At 43.3% G+C, this 16,103-nt stretch overlaps 1 protein-coding gene across 1 annotated transcript in view; it reads right to left on the bottom strand.

Moving 5' to 3' along the window:
* OTOGL (otogelin like) overlaps nucleotides 1–16,103 on the bottom strand; it is a 187,639-nt gene that overhangs the window by 127,464 nt on the left and 44,072 nt on the right. Inside the window, exons 15-18 of the mRNA XM_019514788.1 lie at nucleotides 14,487–14,632; nucleotides 13,243–13,366; nucleotides 6,812–6,989; nucleotides 3,245–3,369 (exon numbers count right to left, since the gene is read on the bottom strand). Of these exons, the coding sequence (XP_019370333.1) occupies nucleotides 3,245–3,369; nucleotides 6,812–6,989; nucleotides 13,243–13,366; nucleotides 14,487–14,632 (573 nt within the window). The remainder of the gene's footprint in view (nucleotides 1–3,244; nucleotides 3,370–6,811; nucleotides 6,990–13,242; nucleotides 13,367–14,486; nucleotides 14,633–16,103) is intronic.

The raw sequence follows: 16,103 nt of genomic DNA, 5'->3' as shown, positions 1-16,103 counted from the left end.
CCTCCACAAGAAAATGGAGGCAAAGAAATTGTTAAAGAGGTCTGCTTTCTCCTCTGGTGCAACCACCAGATTGCCTAGCATATCCTGCAGGGGCCCCACATTACCTGGGGCCTTCTTCATTCTCCCTATGCATTTAAAAAAGGACTTTTTGTTATCCTTGATCCTTGATGCTAGCCCTAGTTCCATATCTGCCTTAGCTTTCCTAACAGCCCCCCCCACAGACCCAAGCAGTGGAGGAAAATCCCCTTTGGTGATAGTCCCTCCCCCTTCCACTGGTGTAGGCCTTCTTTTTGGCAATCAGGCATTCACGAATGCCCTTGGTGAGCCAGGGGGGCTTTTGGGCACTCTTGCTCCCTTTGCTTCTCGTTGGGATTGTCACCCTTTGGGCTCTGAGTATCGTCTCCTTAAAGAACAATCACTCACCTTGGGCACCCAGTTCCGTTACTCTCCAGGAGCCCAGCTCTTTCTGCTCTTTCCTTCTACCTTTTTCCACATGAAAACCTCCTTGCCTTCCAAACCCTCCATTTGTTTCCCCCAGAGCTGCCAAGAAAGCCCAGTGGATATTCATCTTCCTCTTTTCAACCCACTACCCGTGATCTGGCAGCCTCATCAACTAACATGCTGGGTTCTGCATCAGGTGATCGACTACAACTGTCACAATGCGTCATACATCCTTAGCGCTTCCTTGTATAAAGTGTTCAGCTGTCCAGTATGTTATGGACTCAAGTGTTAGAACCATGCTCTTGCATCAATAATGAATTTCTGAAACGGGACTTCTGTCCTGAATTTGGAAACCTGATCCTTAGCTGGCCATCCCTATGCCACATGGTGTCATGAAACCTCCCTTCTGGGAGGTTAGCTCACCTGCAGCACCACAGGCAGTCACACTAACAGTAACAAAATGTGTTGTCAGCTACTTCTGGGTATGGCAATTTATGGAGGGTCCAAGACTGCTACCCAAAACTGGCTACTTCATGTCTACGTGAAATAGGTTGGCCTTGACATCAGGGAGGGGTGGAGCACTATTTCAAGCAGACCAGAGGAAAGAAGAGGGAATCCTGCGGGAAATGACTATATGCATGTCCTAAACTGGCCCCACACCTTCCTAGTGGCAACAGGCTTTCCATTCTCCAACCATCATACTCTAGAACAGGCATCAGCAACCAGTTTCTCAGCAGTGGGAAAAACTAATGGTGCACCAACTGGAGCAATCCTAGTTCCTCTGAACACTCTAGGACATGGATGGCCAACCTGCAGCTCCAGAGCCACATGTGGCCTGCCAGAAGTTAATATGCATCTCCTTGAATCTTTAGGTGTGTCCAAATGGAAGATGGTCACCATGTGCTTGTGCAAAGAATCAAGAAGACACATATTAACTTCTGAAGAGCCACATGTGGCTCCGAAGCTGCAGGTTGGCCACCCCTGCTCTAGGGCAACAGTCCTCAGCCTTGCACACTCACAAGGAGTTGGGGAATAGCACCCTTGCCCATACAATGATTGAAGGCAGGTCCCACTCTGTACCCCAAGCCCCAGCAACACAGGTTCCTACCCACAAAGCATCCCCACCACCTGCGATCTAGCAAGCACAGCCTTATATGAATGATTACTTGACTACTCCATCAGTCCCTGTCTGGTCAGGGATATGACAGAGCCCCTGTTCCAGATCCTGCCATTACAGCTGTTCCCAGCATGTGACCCAGCAAGCTTTGGGACACAGCAGACTATGAGGAGCATCCTGAAGTGCAGCACACTTCCAGACATAAGAAGGAGCTGCAGGCATGTAGTTTGTTCTGCACCATGTTCTGGGCAGCAGCTGCAGCAGGAGACACTGGGGCAGAAACTGCAGTTCCTCCACGCACCCCAAAGCTATTTTATGCCATGTGCCAGGCTGCCCAAGAACATGCTGACACCTTTGACCCAGTCACTGCTACTGCAGCTGCTGTCCAAGATGTGGTGCAGAACAGACCCTGCTGCTACCACAGCTTCTCCACATGTCCAAAAGCACAGTGAGCTTCAGGATGCTTCTTGCAGTTTGTGGGGTGCAGAAACTTGGTGGGTCACATGCTGGGACACATTGCCAACCCCTACTCTAGACCCTGGTGGCATAAAATACCTTAAGACTCTAGTCAGTCCTAAGGGTTACAGCATACTCAGGTACCATTTTGGAGTCTTTATACAGGGTTAAGTCCCACTGGTTTCAATGGAGGTAAAGTCAGCTACAGCCTACACCCCGTGTAAGTCTGATTATAGGCTTTCAGGTTATGCCCAAAACACAAAAACATTTAAGATCAAATTCTATCCATGGATGTGTGCATAACTTACTAAAAGGTCTGTGATCTGTTACAGGTTGGATTAAATCCTGCTGAAAATGTTAATAACCATCCTTCATTTGGGTTAATTGTAGGAACAAATGTAGAGACCTCAAACCTAAAAGTAGGTGCAGTTTACCACCCAGAACAAAAGCACAGGCAGGTGCACTCAAGAATTTGAACCATCTGGACAGAGGGCTTATCTGGGTATTGTTGGAGTTGACTGAACATGTGTGCCAGAACAAAGAGAAAAAAGTGAGAAAGTATATAGCAGCCAGTATGACACAGAAAGACAGTGAAGAAAGGTCCAGATACAGTCTGGACAAATAATACGTCCCAGGGAGAAGTCTACAGAGAAGACTTTTGTATTTTGGTGCTAGCCGAACTTGAAAGTCCAATTCCTCTGCACTAAGGTAAATTGGATTTAATACATGATATATGTATCCTTTGTCATTAAAACAAAAAAACAACAACAAAAAAAAAAACTCTCTCAAAGAAACACCCATTTCTATGACCAGATTCTCCATCCTAACTGAAACAAACTATAAACCTGAAATTCTGGCTAGTTGCTTGAGTCAAAGGAGGTAACCACTATGTAGCACGTCAGAGTAAAATTTAGACTCAAGGGCATCCAACTTGCAAAGCATGCATTCCTTGAAAAACAAGTGTGTCCAAAATGAATAACCAAATTAGTAGGTGCCCAGGCTTATTTCACTTGATATATTATAGGAATTAAACAAGCCAAAAAAGGATGTTTACTAAAGCAAGAGGGGAAAGGAAATGGGGGATAATTTCAATGTATAGATTGAATTTAAAATAATATTCGTATATGAGCTGCAAGTAACTATGAGACTCAGATTATATAGGGAACAACATTCTGACCTAATGAAGTGGCTAAAATCAATCCAAATCAAAATTCCCAGGTGAGAACATACCATTTTGTTGATTAATATTACAAGGATCAACCACAGGGATGTTGACAGGCACAAAACAGGATGAGGAAACTTTCCAGGCATTGGCATGAAGTTGTGGGGTTCCTTCAACCATCCCTGCTGGAGAACTAAAGAGAAAAGAAAAGGTAAAGTAAATGTTTTAGAATGCCTTATCACATCAAACAGCTATTAATGTCTGCTTGCATTTCTCTCATTAATCCCAGTGTCTCCGTATGACAGTGGAATTATGCATATTTTTATAGTGCTGATTAAACTTTCTTCTAGTAGAGGTAGATAGTGAAATATAATTAACAAAATTCTCTCAGAGATGTTTTCCTTTTCAAGGATCAAAAACTACCTATGAATAGGGACCTATTGAAATCATGGTGGAAGTGTGCTGTGCAGTGGCTCCTTTGATTTTGCTAATTTGCTGTGCACCCCCCTTACCCAATCAGCAGAGAGGTCCCAGGAGCCCCACTGCTCGCCTTGGCCAGGAGGCAAATACCGCAGTTTTAAATATGCCACCATTTTTGCCTCCCACCACTGATAGGCCAAGGGGCCCCAGCAGCCCCACCACTTGTTGTGGGGGCAAAAACAGCACTATAAATTTAAAACCCATGCTTTTTGCCTCACAGCTAATCAGCACCAAGTGGCAGAGCTACTGGGGCCCTCTGCCAATCGGAGCCGGGTGCGGGGTGGAAAGAGTTGGGAATGCAACAAACTGAGCAAGATTACAAGAGCCATTGCCACAATTTTCGGAAGGTCCCTACCTATGAATCAACAAAAGCTAATACCATGCCTGATGTTAGTTAAAGAAACACTTTGGAAAGGTAAATCAAGATCTTACAAGTATTCTGTGTAACATTACAAGTGTTTCATAAGACATTAAGTAACCCCATTCATAAAGACCTTATAACAATCATACAAATTCCACATACATACTAAATTTGCAATTTTTGATGTTTATCTCCAAACATATAATACTGAAAAGTATTGAGAATAATTCTAACCTTACAGCATATTCGTTTGTTGTGCGTCCATTTTTCTGAAGGAAAAAAGTCCATCATTGACCAATTTTATTATTTAATACAGAAATGATTTTAAGAAAGGAAGGCCAAGACTGTTGTTTAAGTGTGACATGTGAAACGGTCTTATTTGTAATGTATTCAAAAGTAAATTTTAATACAAAACTATTTTCAGCAATATCTACTGAGGAGGGTTACACTAGTCAGAATATTAAAATAAAAGAAAACCAAATTTATTCAAGAAAAGATGCATCAGGCTAGGTGGCAGCTGTGTATAAGTTATGGGACAGGAATTCCCTCTTGGTGGAGATATGCTAAAGTGATTAATATTTTCCTTTCATTTTTGTTTATACAATTTGCCATTTTATTTTGAGCATTTTTTCATTTATGATATTTTTCTTGGCTGTAAAGTTGTTATTCTTCTGTTCAAATTATGAAAAGAAAAATGCACTGAATTTGAACAGCAGGTGGGATGACAGTCACCTTTTAAACTTTTGTTCATTATAAGGGAGAAGAAAGAACAGTCTGGCCTTATTCTGGCAGAAGGATAGGGAAAGTGTTTGACGGCCTACTTTTCCTGTGCCACATCTCTGTAGAATGACATGTCTTCCAATATTTTCAGGGAACTGTGACTGTACCTCTTCAAGTACAGGATGACCAGAGGTCCTCTCCAATACTACTTAATGGGGTAGTACAAAGCCACTTTGCTATGTCTCTGAATCAGCACCAGCAATGTGTTGGTTGAGCTCTGCACCCTTCCCAGCAACTGTTCAAGTAAAACTAGGGATCAAGCCCTTGGGTGGTGGTGGGGAAGACACTAACCTACATAGCTGACGTGCATAAGAAGTGCAGCTATTTCCTCTGAACAATTAAAATAAAATGCTGATGAGTCTACTGACCACATTGATCAGACTCAGCAACTCAAATAATTTCAAACAACTAAATTCAACATTCAAACTGTTCCTCCAAAAAGGCTCCATACCAAAAATATAAAAAGACTAGCAGGATTAACGCCAAGTGAAACGTTACTGTTGTGGAAATATTCTTAAATTCAGCCTGTCATCCTTGCGCTGCACACAGCTACCTTAAAATCAGAATTGAATAGGATATAAGCGACAGAAGACTTGGACCACTGCTAAAATGTGGATGTTGAAGTGAAGCATCAAAAAATGACACGTAGGTCAAATTTTCATGTTTTAAAATTGTTTTTTCATTGAATATTTCTGACAGTTCTATTTGCTCTTAAAAACTGAGTCTTGAGAAGGAAGCAGAACACAAGACCTGAGAAAAGTGTATATTTTATGATGAAAGGATTCTCCCTTTCAGTGCTGCGGTCAAACTTAAGAAAATGCGAGACAAGTTCAGGAGGAAGTAAGTGATTAAGGAAGGATGACATCAATATTGGACTTTGCCATTTTATCAGCTGTGGTGCTACATGCTGATAGGATGTACTGGAGCTATCAAGTCAGAGAAAGAAATCAAATCAGGATCAAGTTCAATAAGCTTTACTGATCACATGCTAATCCTTCTGAAAACTAAAAATGACTTGCAGAGCATCTTTCACATATCATGGAAATAAAACCAGCATGGTTTCAGAATTGTTTTCCTTAGTAAAAAAAAAAAATCCTATCCACTGGATAAATCAAAGGAATTGAAGTTTTATTTGATATAGGCAGCGTAAAAACAAAGGGTGCTGACATACATGGGGAAAAAAAACCCAACCAAAATACCCCTAAACAAATAGTGCTTTACTGAAAGAGGCAATGCATCAGTTTGACCTGGCTCCCCAGCCCCTGTATAACTCACACACTTCCCTGGGGCTTTTTTGGTGTCACATAGCAAACTAGAAATAAGGCCCAGGAATTAAATCTTCACCCCAATGCAGCCAAAAGGAGTTTTTCTACTGACTTCAGAGGGACCAGGAGTTCATCTTATGAATCTCTATACCCAGGCCCCTCCCCTAATCACCAGGCAACACTCTCTCTGTAAGAGCTCATGCATCTTACCTCCATGATAAAGATAAAAGTAGGTTAAATACCCTAATTACTGAAAACTTTACAAAGAAATATTGATTGTATAAAGCACTGATTCTCATCCAGTGTGCCAAGCAATATTGTCACTTTTAGGTTGTGCAAACATGATTCAGAAGAGAAAACCAGAGATTTCAAGTAAGAATTCATAGTGTTAAAAACATTCTGTTCTGGTCTGAGTTCTCTGCAACAGAAGAACTGTTCTATTATTTTTCTGTAGTCAAAACACAAGTGAAAATTAAGGGCTGGGATTTTCCAACGGGTGCCTTGAGATGAACAAGGAGTGCTGTGACTCGAAAAAAGTTGAGAACCCCGATATAAACTATAGGATCCAGTTTAATGTTAAAAAGTGATTATCATAAATGAAATTGTTTGCATTAAACTCAGGGTATTTTTGGTTGGCTGACTTACTAAAATATGAAAGTATTAGTGAAATGTCTTTATTAGCTGATTAGATTTATCTGAATATTTCATTTGTTACTAAATTTAGCCCAAAACACACATGTAACACTTACAGAAAGTCATCTCTTAAGTTTCCATTAAAAGTTCCACAAAGTCCTAATGTTCTTCTCTTCCAGCTGCTATCAACTTGAATGTATAGTCTCTCTCCATCCTTAGCAAACAAAATCTTTAAGCCAAATCTAGTTTTCAGCTGCACAAATAAAGATGACAAGTTTCGAATTTCAATATCCCCTGTAAGTAACAGAAGAGAAACACAAAATTAATTTTTCGTAGTTTGAAATATTTTTCACTATGACCAGTACTGTGCCTTTAACCGCTTCCCTTTAACTGGGCATTTTTAGACATGTTCCCGACACAGTGCCAGGGACTTTTAATTAGTGGTCCATGCTAATTAAAAGCGCCCAACCCTGCATTGGGTGCAGGTGCATAAGTGGCACAGCGTGTGCCAGCACTGAGAAAATGGCGGTGGTGCGCTTTGAATTAAAGCACATTGAATGTGTTTTAGTTCAAAGTGCACCACCTGCTATGTTCTCAGCACCGATGCGTGCTGTGCTGCTCGCACACATGCTCCCGATGCAGCGCCGTGCGCATCAATTATGTGCTCCAGCAGACTCTGTTAATCAAGTCTGTTCCGACAGACTGATTTGCAGCATGTTGGAGCCGACTCACGGCATGCATGTTAAGTGCCCAATAATTTTTGAACAAACACAGAAATACAGTTAAGGAAACCTATGCAATTACCATTCTTCCCAAATCTCTTCCTTTCTCTAGCATGCACCACATCTTCACCCCTTAACAAAATGAACCAGAAATCACAACTAGCACACACTACTCAACATAAAATGTTTTTCATCACTTTCCTGTATGTTGGCTACTTAACCAGAAACTATTCTCACTTTCTACCGTCCTTGACAAAATAGCATCTGCAACATGATGTCTCTGATGAGGAGTACAGCCCATGCCAAACTAAGACTTACAAGAGATAAAGGATGTGTATTTTTCTGTTAGCCAGACTTCCTATTTAACTTCAGGCAAATTGTATAACCCCTGCGCTTCAGTAGGTATAAAAGTGCTGCTAAAAAGTGTGTTTATGGAGTATCTGTGCTAAAGCTTACAGCAGGCAGGAGTGGGACCAGATTCAGATCCACAACAGTATTCTGCTCCTCTCTGCAGTTTCTTCCCTCTCTGTCCCTTTCCCCCTACCTTATTGTCACATGTAGCTCACTTCCACATCATGCTTGGGGAGGAAACAGAGCCTGAGCAGGGTTTGACAGTAAAGGTAGGGCAGGAAGACTGCAGGCGGGGCAGAGGGCAGGGGCCTAACCCCTCCAGATTTATTTTGCCTGCTGTAGTAGTGGTAGGGAGACAAACTCAAGGCAAATCTCTAATAATTAGATTCTATACCTAGAAAATTACATCAAACTTATAAATTTCCATAAACAGCTACTCCTCGTTGTAGTTACATTCTTGAAAAATGTGACTTTAAGCAAAACGATGTTAAACGAATCCAATTACATCACAGTAGTTGCCTACTAGCAGGTGGCAGCCAAACAACATAATAACTGAACATTGCGCGACTTTAAACAAGTATGTTCTCTAATACATCAGTGATGTAATAACAAAACAACGTTAACTGGGAAGACATTAAGTGAGGAGTACTTGTATAGAATTTAATTACTGGGGGGTTCTCTCATATTCAGAGTCATCTTATGTTCAAGTAAATACATATTTCAAATGTAAACAAAAGCTCTATTCAGTTCCTACCCCACACCTTCCTAATAAATTCATAGTTTGTAAGGCTGGAAGAGACCTTGGAAGGTCATTAGTTCCAGACCCCTGCACCAAACAGGAGAGATAACTGGGGGTCAGGTGACCCCAACAAGGTGTCTGTCTAATCTCCTTTTGAAGATTTCCAGAGTAGGCAATTGCACCACCTCTGGAGGGAGTTTATTCTACCTTGACTGCGAAGAAGTTTTTCTTAGTGTTGAGCCTGAATCGGTCTTCCAGGAGATTGTGGCCATTACTCCTGGTTTTCCCCTTGGGTGCCCTAGTGAACAGTTGCTCACTGAGCCCTTGATGTACTCCCCTAGTGCAGTGGTAAACTGCCACCAGGTCCCCTCTCAGCCTTCTTTTCCTCAGGCTGAAGAGTCCCAGATCCCTCAGCCTTTCCTTGTATGGCTTGCCTTTTAACACTCTGATCATAAGAGTGGCCCTTCCTTGGACTCTCACAAGCTTGTCCATGTCCTTGTTAAAGTGTGGTGCCCAGAACTGGATGCAGTACTCCAGCTGTGGTCTCACCAGTGCTGACTAAAGCGGAAGAATTGCCTCCTTGGTTTTGCTGGAGATGCATCGATTGATGCATGCCAGAGTATATTTGTCCTACAAGTTACGGCATTGCACTGCTGGCTCATATTCATACCACGGTCTGTTATTACCCCCAGGTCCCTTTCATTCATGGTGCTAGTCAGTTTGGTGCCACCAAGTCTGTAGGTGTGTGGGGGATGGCTCATCCCAAGGGAGCACTTTACATTTCTTGACATTGAACTTCATCAGATTCCGATCCGCCGAAATTGCTAGCCTGTCTAGGTCCGTCTGTATCTGTAGCCTATCTTTAAGCGTGACCATGCTCCCCCACAACTTGGTGTCATCTGCAGACTTGGCCAGTGAGCTCTTCACTCCCACATCCAAATCATTAATAAAGATGTTGAAAGTACTGGGCCAAGCACCGATCCCAGTGGGACACCGCTGCCCACTTCTCACCAGGACGACAGATCCGTTCGCTACGATTCTCTGGGTCCTATCCTGCAGCCACCTTCTCACCCACCTGACTGTCTTGGAGTTAAGCCCACAATCCTCCAATTTTGTCATGAGGACATTGTGGGATACTAGATCAAAGGCCTTTTGAAAGTCAAGGTATACAATGTCAACCTGCTCTCTTGTGTCCAGGTGGCGAATTACCTGGTCATGGAAGGAGATGAGGTTGGTAAGGCAAGATCTGCCCGCAATGAAGCCATGATGGCTGTCATTCAAAGCCTTACCTTCTGCAAGCTTATCACAGATAGACTCCTTGATGAACTTTTCTAGGATTTCCCCTAGGATGGAAGTTAGGCTGATTGGCTTATAGTTACCCAGGTCCTCCCTTCTGCCCTTCTTGTGGATGGGAAAAATGTTGGACCTCTTCCAGTCCTCAGGGACTTCTCCAGAGTGCCACAAGTTGTGGAAGAGTTTCACCAGGGCTTCTGCAATGACTTTGGCCAGCTCTTTCAGCACTCTTGGATGAAGATTATCTGGTCCCACTGACTTGTATATGTCTAATTTTTTTTAATTTGTCATATAACCAATTCTATGGCAAAAGTAGGAAAGTGATTATTCCAACCGTGCTCATCCTCTACTCTACCTGGTGTGGTTTTCCCCTTGGTACAGTGAAAGACCGAGGCAAAGTAGTCATTCAGTTCAGCTTTCTCCTGGGTACACTAGTGCAGGGATGCCAATGGCCTGCAGGAGCCAGGAATTCAGGGGACAGGCCCACCACTGAAATATGCATACACAACCCCACTGGAGACATCTTCCAGCATTGGGCAGCTGAACAATGCCTATGTTAATCCCCATGGTTCCCTGATGCTGCTCACCCTGGCAGATGTACCACATGAGGAGCCTTGTGGTCCAGATGCAGGCCCAAGGGGTAGGTGAGTTTGACATTCCTGCACTAGAGAAATGAAATTTTACAATCATTCTATTTGCTACTCATGGCGGTTAGACTCCCTGCAGTTGCAGACACTTTAGACCTAGTCACCCTTAGAGAAAATCTATATACATTCTGATGCATTAACTGCAGTGAAAGAGATTTAAATTGTTTTAAGCTGCAGACAAAAGGCTTAAGTTTATGAGACTTTAAAATGCTCAATTGACTTAATATCTACCAAACTGTTCAGACCTTTACAATTTAAAAGTATGTCAACCTATGCCAAGGTATTTATTAGGGCTGTGCAAAGCTTCAGTTGCTGATTCAATTTGGCAGAGATTTGGTCCAATTCAGTAGCCAAATCTCTGAATTGAATCAGGAGACTCTTTAAATTGCTCTGAATTGAATCAGAATCCTCCAAATTGATTCATAGAGATTGGGAAAGATTCGATAATTCAAACATAGACACAGCTTTAAATGTTTTTTCTACATACCTCAAGGTACCAGGCAGCTTGTGAATGCTTCAATGGTGGGGTGCATGGAGCATCCCACAGGAGTACGAGGGGGTCCCTAGCATGCTTGATAGCAGACCCAGAAGTGGACCAGAAGCACTTCTGGTCCATTTCTGGGTCTGCGGGGGAGCGCACTGGGTGGCCCCCCGCACCTCGGCGACCGGTGCCTCCTGGGTCTGGGAGGAAACCCAGGGTCCCCCCACAGCTGATCGCCAAGCTGGGAAGGGTGCAGGGGGAGCCCCCGCATGCTCAGTGGTGGACCTGGAAGTAGACTGGAAATACTTCTGGTCCATTTCTGGGTTTACCACCGAGCACATGGTGGGCTCCTGTGGAATGCTCCATCCACCCCGGCATCTCAGTGATCATGAGTCGTGCCTACCACCTTGAGGTACGTAGAAAAATTCTCTTAAAGCTGTGTCTACGGCCAAATCACTGATTCTCCAAATCAGCATAGAATCTTCAGATTTGGCCGAATCAAATCAGGGATGGTGATCCAAATCAACGAATCAAATCACTGTCCCCAATACGGGCTGAATCCAAATTGAATACAGCCCGTTTCGCACACCCTTTTTATCACAGGCAAAGAGGTTCTATAAACTACTGAGAACACCAAAAGGCAGAACCAAGGTCATTTAAACTTTGTTTAACTATATACCCACATTTTCCAGAAGTCAGAGCTTTAATGTGTCACCTTAATATTTACAAGGCTTCCCTCAAAATTTATTTTGATAATCAGAACATCCTACAATCAGTTTAAGCCTATTAACTTACTTCTACCCGAGCTTACCTTCAGGTTAACAAGTGTGCTCAGAATTAGATAATCAAATGCTATCTTCAACCTTAACTTCAGAAATACTAACATCCCAACTTCTCCTCAGTCACAGTCCAGAACAGAACTCAGGAATTCTTAGGTGTCTGTCTCATGCGGATGACATTAAGCCACATTTTCTCTCTTCAATCTTTGCTTGCAATAACTTCACACAAACTAAAATAATGCTGGACCCATTTCATCAATATCAGTTGGGGGAAGAGCAGCTCCCCATTGCAACTCATAGTAGTTTGCAGGAAGCACTGTGAGTTACAACAGTCCCCCGGACCCAACAGAAGTTTGTTGTTAGGTCCGGGAGCTGATGATTCCAGCTGCTTGCTGCCAGCCTACAGCCTGGCCTCCAAAGCAATGCCACTCTCCCCCTACCAGCCTGACACTGTTTTCAAAATGGGGGGGGGGAAGGGAGCAAAGGGAACTTATTCTTGGGGTTCCCCAGCCATGCTGGAGGGTGGACTGGATGGATAGGATCCCCCCACCCGGTGGGGGGGCTCCAATACACCTGCTGTATCCTCTAATGCTGGCTGAAAAAAAAAACCTAGAACAAACTCCTTGCACTCCCTTTCATCCCTCCTATTCTGTAAAAAAGCAAAAGGCTGAAAGCTCCACAGACCCAAGTTACAAAATGTACTATTCTGGAGCGTGTTCAAATTTTCAAAGGATCGGGCCCTTTTAAACCAGTCTGCAGTTGTGCATTTCTCTTTGTTCATGGCTGTAGATTGCTTTATCAGGCCCAATCAGATCACATTGTCTCTGCTGTCTGCACCCAGGATGATCCTACAGAAAATAAATTCAGGGTAGGTTAAATTTCTGTAAGTGTCCTTGGGGGTAACTTACCTTTAACTTTATTCTGCAGCAGACCTCTCAAGACAGCTGCTTTCATTAAATATTGGACATTGAATCATTCCAGTACTGCTACCAAAAAAAAATAAGCCCCATTCACTCACTTCTTCTGAGGCACATCAGCAGCTAGGTACAGTAGATGGGGGCACTCTCCTCAGCGCTTTTCCCCTAACCTGAGAACAATTTGGGGGCATACACTGAGGGACACTGTAAGCTGTCTCATCCACCTAACTGCCAATATCTGGTGAAACCAAGTGAGTGAGTGGATGAGACTTATTCACTGACAGTAATGGCAAGATCAGGAGGGAAACTACCCAAGAATGAATTGGCTAGGGAAGCAGACACACACTGGGTATACCAACATACAGTTATTTTTCACTTTGAGAGGAAACTTCCCCCTGAAGTGGAGTGACTTACACTATTGCAAAGTGTGCACCCTGTATCTGAGTATGTACAGTATTCCATAGGCAATTTAAAATCTTAAAGTCAGTTTTTAACAGTGATGGCATCTTTCATGGTTTTCTTAAGAATTATTTACATAGAAAAAGTGTAATAAAAAGCATTAGAAAAAACAAAGAAAAATGTGAACTTTAGTGGCACTCCTATCCATATATTTCTTACCATTAATGTTAAGACCCTGGTTAGGGCCCATTTGGACATCACCGTTCCTGGTAACAGTAACTTGTTTATTCATATCATCTTCAAGAATTAACATGATAGACTGGATGCATGCGTGGTCAAGTTTCTGAGCAAAAATGAATTAAAAAAAATTCAAAGTTTTTTTTTCAGAAGATAAATAAGTTTCAGCTTGTTCATACAGAACAAAACTTCTATATAAAACAACCATGAGTATCATCATTAGATGAGACTTTTGTGGACCAGTGCCCAAAAATGTTAACCTGGAAAAACCATGGAAAAGTGCACATAACAGTGAGTGCAAATACAGTATATTTATGCCAGGTAGGGCACTGCACAAGATGTGCAGAACCAATTATTTTTATTAATGGAAATGAAGTAGCAAGCAACCTAAAGCTCCAATTTTAAATATGGGTCTAAATGGAAGATTCCTGTGCCCATTCCTAAAGCCTGACTGCACTGTAGTTCCTAATAAAAGCAAGGGTCACCTCATATGGGTCCAGGTGCACATTTCAACACCAGAATGACATCTCTAAAACTACCCACCCTAGATTTCACAAATACAAGACTCTTCCCTTCCCCTTGGAATACACCTGTGATTTCTGACTATCATAAGAAGGATAATTCCCCAAAACAATGATAAATTAACGTATAATAAAGTGCCTTAAAAGGACAAAAAGTACTAAGTTAGACTAGCAACATTCTAAGTTTTTTAAATCATGTGTGCTTTAAATACATGGTACCCTTCAACCTGAAAATAATATGCATTTCAGTTAACACATTTCTTAAATTTAGCATTCCAAGAGCAGAGATAGCCCACAAAACATCAACTAAATATTGTAAGCTGCTATGAAATGCCTTATCTAGATGATGGTATAGTAAACCTGCTCCAACTTGTCAGCAAAAGTATTTATCTAAAACACCTGCTCAAGATGTAACCAAATATGTAGATAAATGTGTAATCATGAATGGATGACAGACTCCATAGATTTAAGCCCAAGAAAGGCTGCAACCGATTTTACAAAGGACAGTGGTCATATATTAGTATAAAATACAGGCTATGAATAACATGTATTTAGCCACTCATTAATAAAAAGCAGCAAAGGTGTTTCAATTTTGTTCAAAGCTGTTTCATGCCCAGGTAAATTTTCAATGGCTGTCTACATGAGACTACCTAAAACATTTATGTACCCATTTAGCATTGCAAATGTATAAAAGTATAACCTCACCTGTCCACATGGAGCATTCCGTAAAATGACTGTAAATTTGTCTTTCCCAGTGCCTTTTACCAGAACATATTGGCAAATCCCAAGAAAAGTAAAATAACGACCATCAAATGTTGTGAAATGGGAGTTACCTACAATGGAGCACTCAGCTTGGGAGAGGAAAATCAATAAATAGGAAAATTAATTTGCAGAGAAACAGGTCAGGGTTCCATTAGACACAGAAAATAGACACAAACGGGTTTTTCTACCATGCATTCCCAAACAGAATGGCTAATCTAGTTTAAATCTAGCTATCGTGTCTGCATAGCACAATGTTTGCATTCCCATTACATTTCCACCTCATCAGCTGTACTGCTGTTGACACTATGTGAGTAATTTTTAATTAGGCACCATTATTACTATCTGAGCACCTCCCACAAAAAAAAAAAATTCTGTGAGAGTCCAACAACAAGACTAGATTGTTCTCTATTATTCCTTCTGAAGTTCATGGAATTTTTCCTCCCTCCTCATTTTTCTGCCTGCCCAAATGCAAAAAGCATGCACTTCTTCCTCACTTTTATATATGTGGCGGAGCACCTTTGGGGTGCTCGCCTTGTGGAAGGGGCTGCAGCAGGCTGGGACAAAGCCAGCAGAGAAGGCAGCCAAGCGAAGCCCTCGAATGTCATTCTAAGTGGGGAGGTGTGTGGCAGAGGACCTTTGGGGGTGCTTGCCACCTGAGGGCTTTCACAGGCTCTGAGGGGAGCCTGCTTTGGAAGAGCAGCAGAGGAAACCTCCCCCAGGATCTATTTTAAGGGGGGAGGTATGTGGCAGGGCATTGTTGGTACCTGCCACTTTAAGAGCAAAGCCAAGCAGCCAGCAGGTGCTTGATTGCAGTTGCCATTTTAGATCTCTGGCCATGTATAGAAAGAGAGCAGTTCGCTGCTTGCAAGCCAGGCAGTAAAACTGCCTGGCTGTAAGACTCCATGCAACATCCTGGAGGTAAGGGCAGGAGCTGTAGGGGATGGCTTGGAGGCTCCTGGTCCTGGGCATGACCTAAAACTGCACCCTGCTGGTGAGGCTCTCAGTGGTGTGGGAGCCCCCAGGAAATACCAGGCCAGTTACCACCCCGGTGAAAGGCGGGTAGGGGCACCTTAACCCTAGCCCTCACTTTCAGGTGGGTCACGTACCATCAGAGGTAGTGTGGCCAGGCATGGCTGTGACCACCTGAGCCTTGTGGGGTACAAGACCCTGAGGAGGAAGAGTGGGGGCCAGGCACGGCTGTGGCTACCTGAGCCCTGTGGGGTGGAGGACCCTGAGGAAAGGTAGTTGGGGCCAGGCACTGCTACTGCCACCTGAGCCCACCTGGGGAGGGAAGCCCCATGGCCCCATTGAGCCCCTGGACTGGCTGTGTTCGCTGCTTAGGCAATGGGTGGGGGGGCAGGTAGGAGTGCTGGTGCTCCCCCTGCAAGCGCCGGCTGGGGAGTGGAACACTGTGGCGCTCCTAGAAGCAGCCGCAGTGAGTGATTGGCCATCTTGTGATCAGCTGCGGGGTGACCCTCCCCGCCCCCAGTCAGCAAGATCGACCAATGAGGGACCTCCCCCCCCCACAGTCACTGACTGGTTGCTGGGGGGGGGGGGGGG

The sequence above is a fragment of the Gavialis gangeticus genome, unplaced genomic scaffold, assembly GCF_001723915.1.
Source record: "Gavialis gangeticus isolate Ggan-Ray unplaced genomic scaffold, GavGan_comp1, whole genome shotgun sequence".
In the NCBI taxonomy this organism is placed as follows: domain Eukaryota; kingdom Metazoa; phylum Chordata; order Crocodylia; family Gavialidae; genus Gavialis; species Gavialis gangeticus.
Note: the sequence above shows the minus strand (reverse complement) of the source record. Positions and strands in the feature narration are given on the sequence as shown.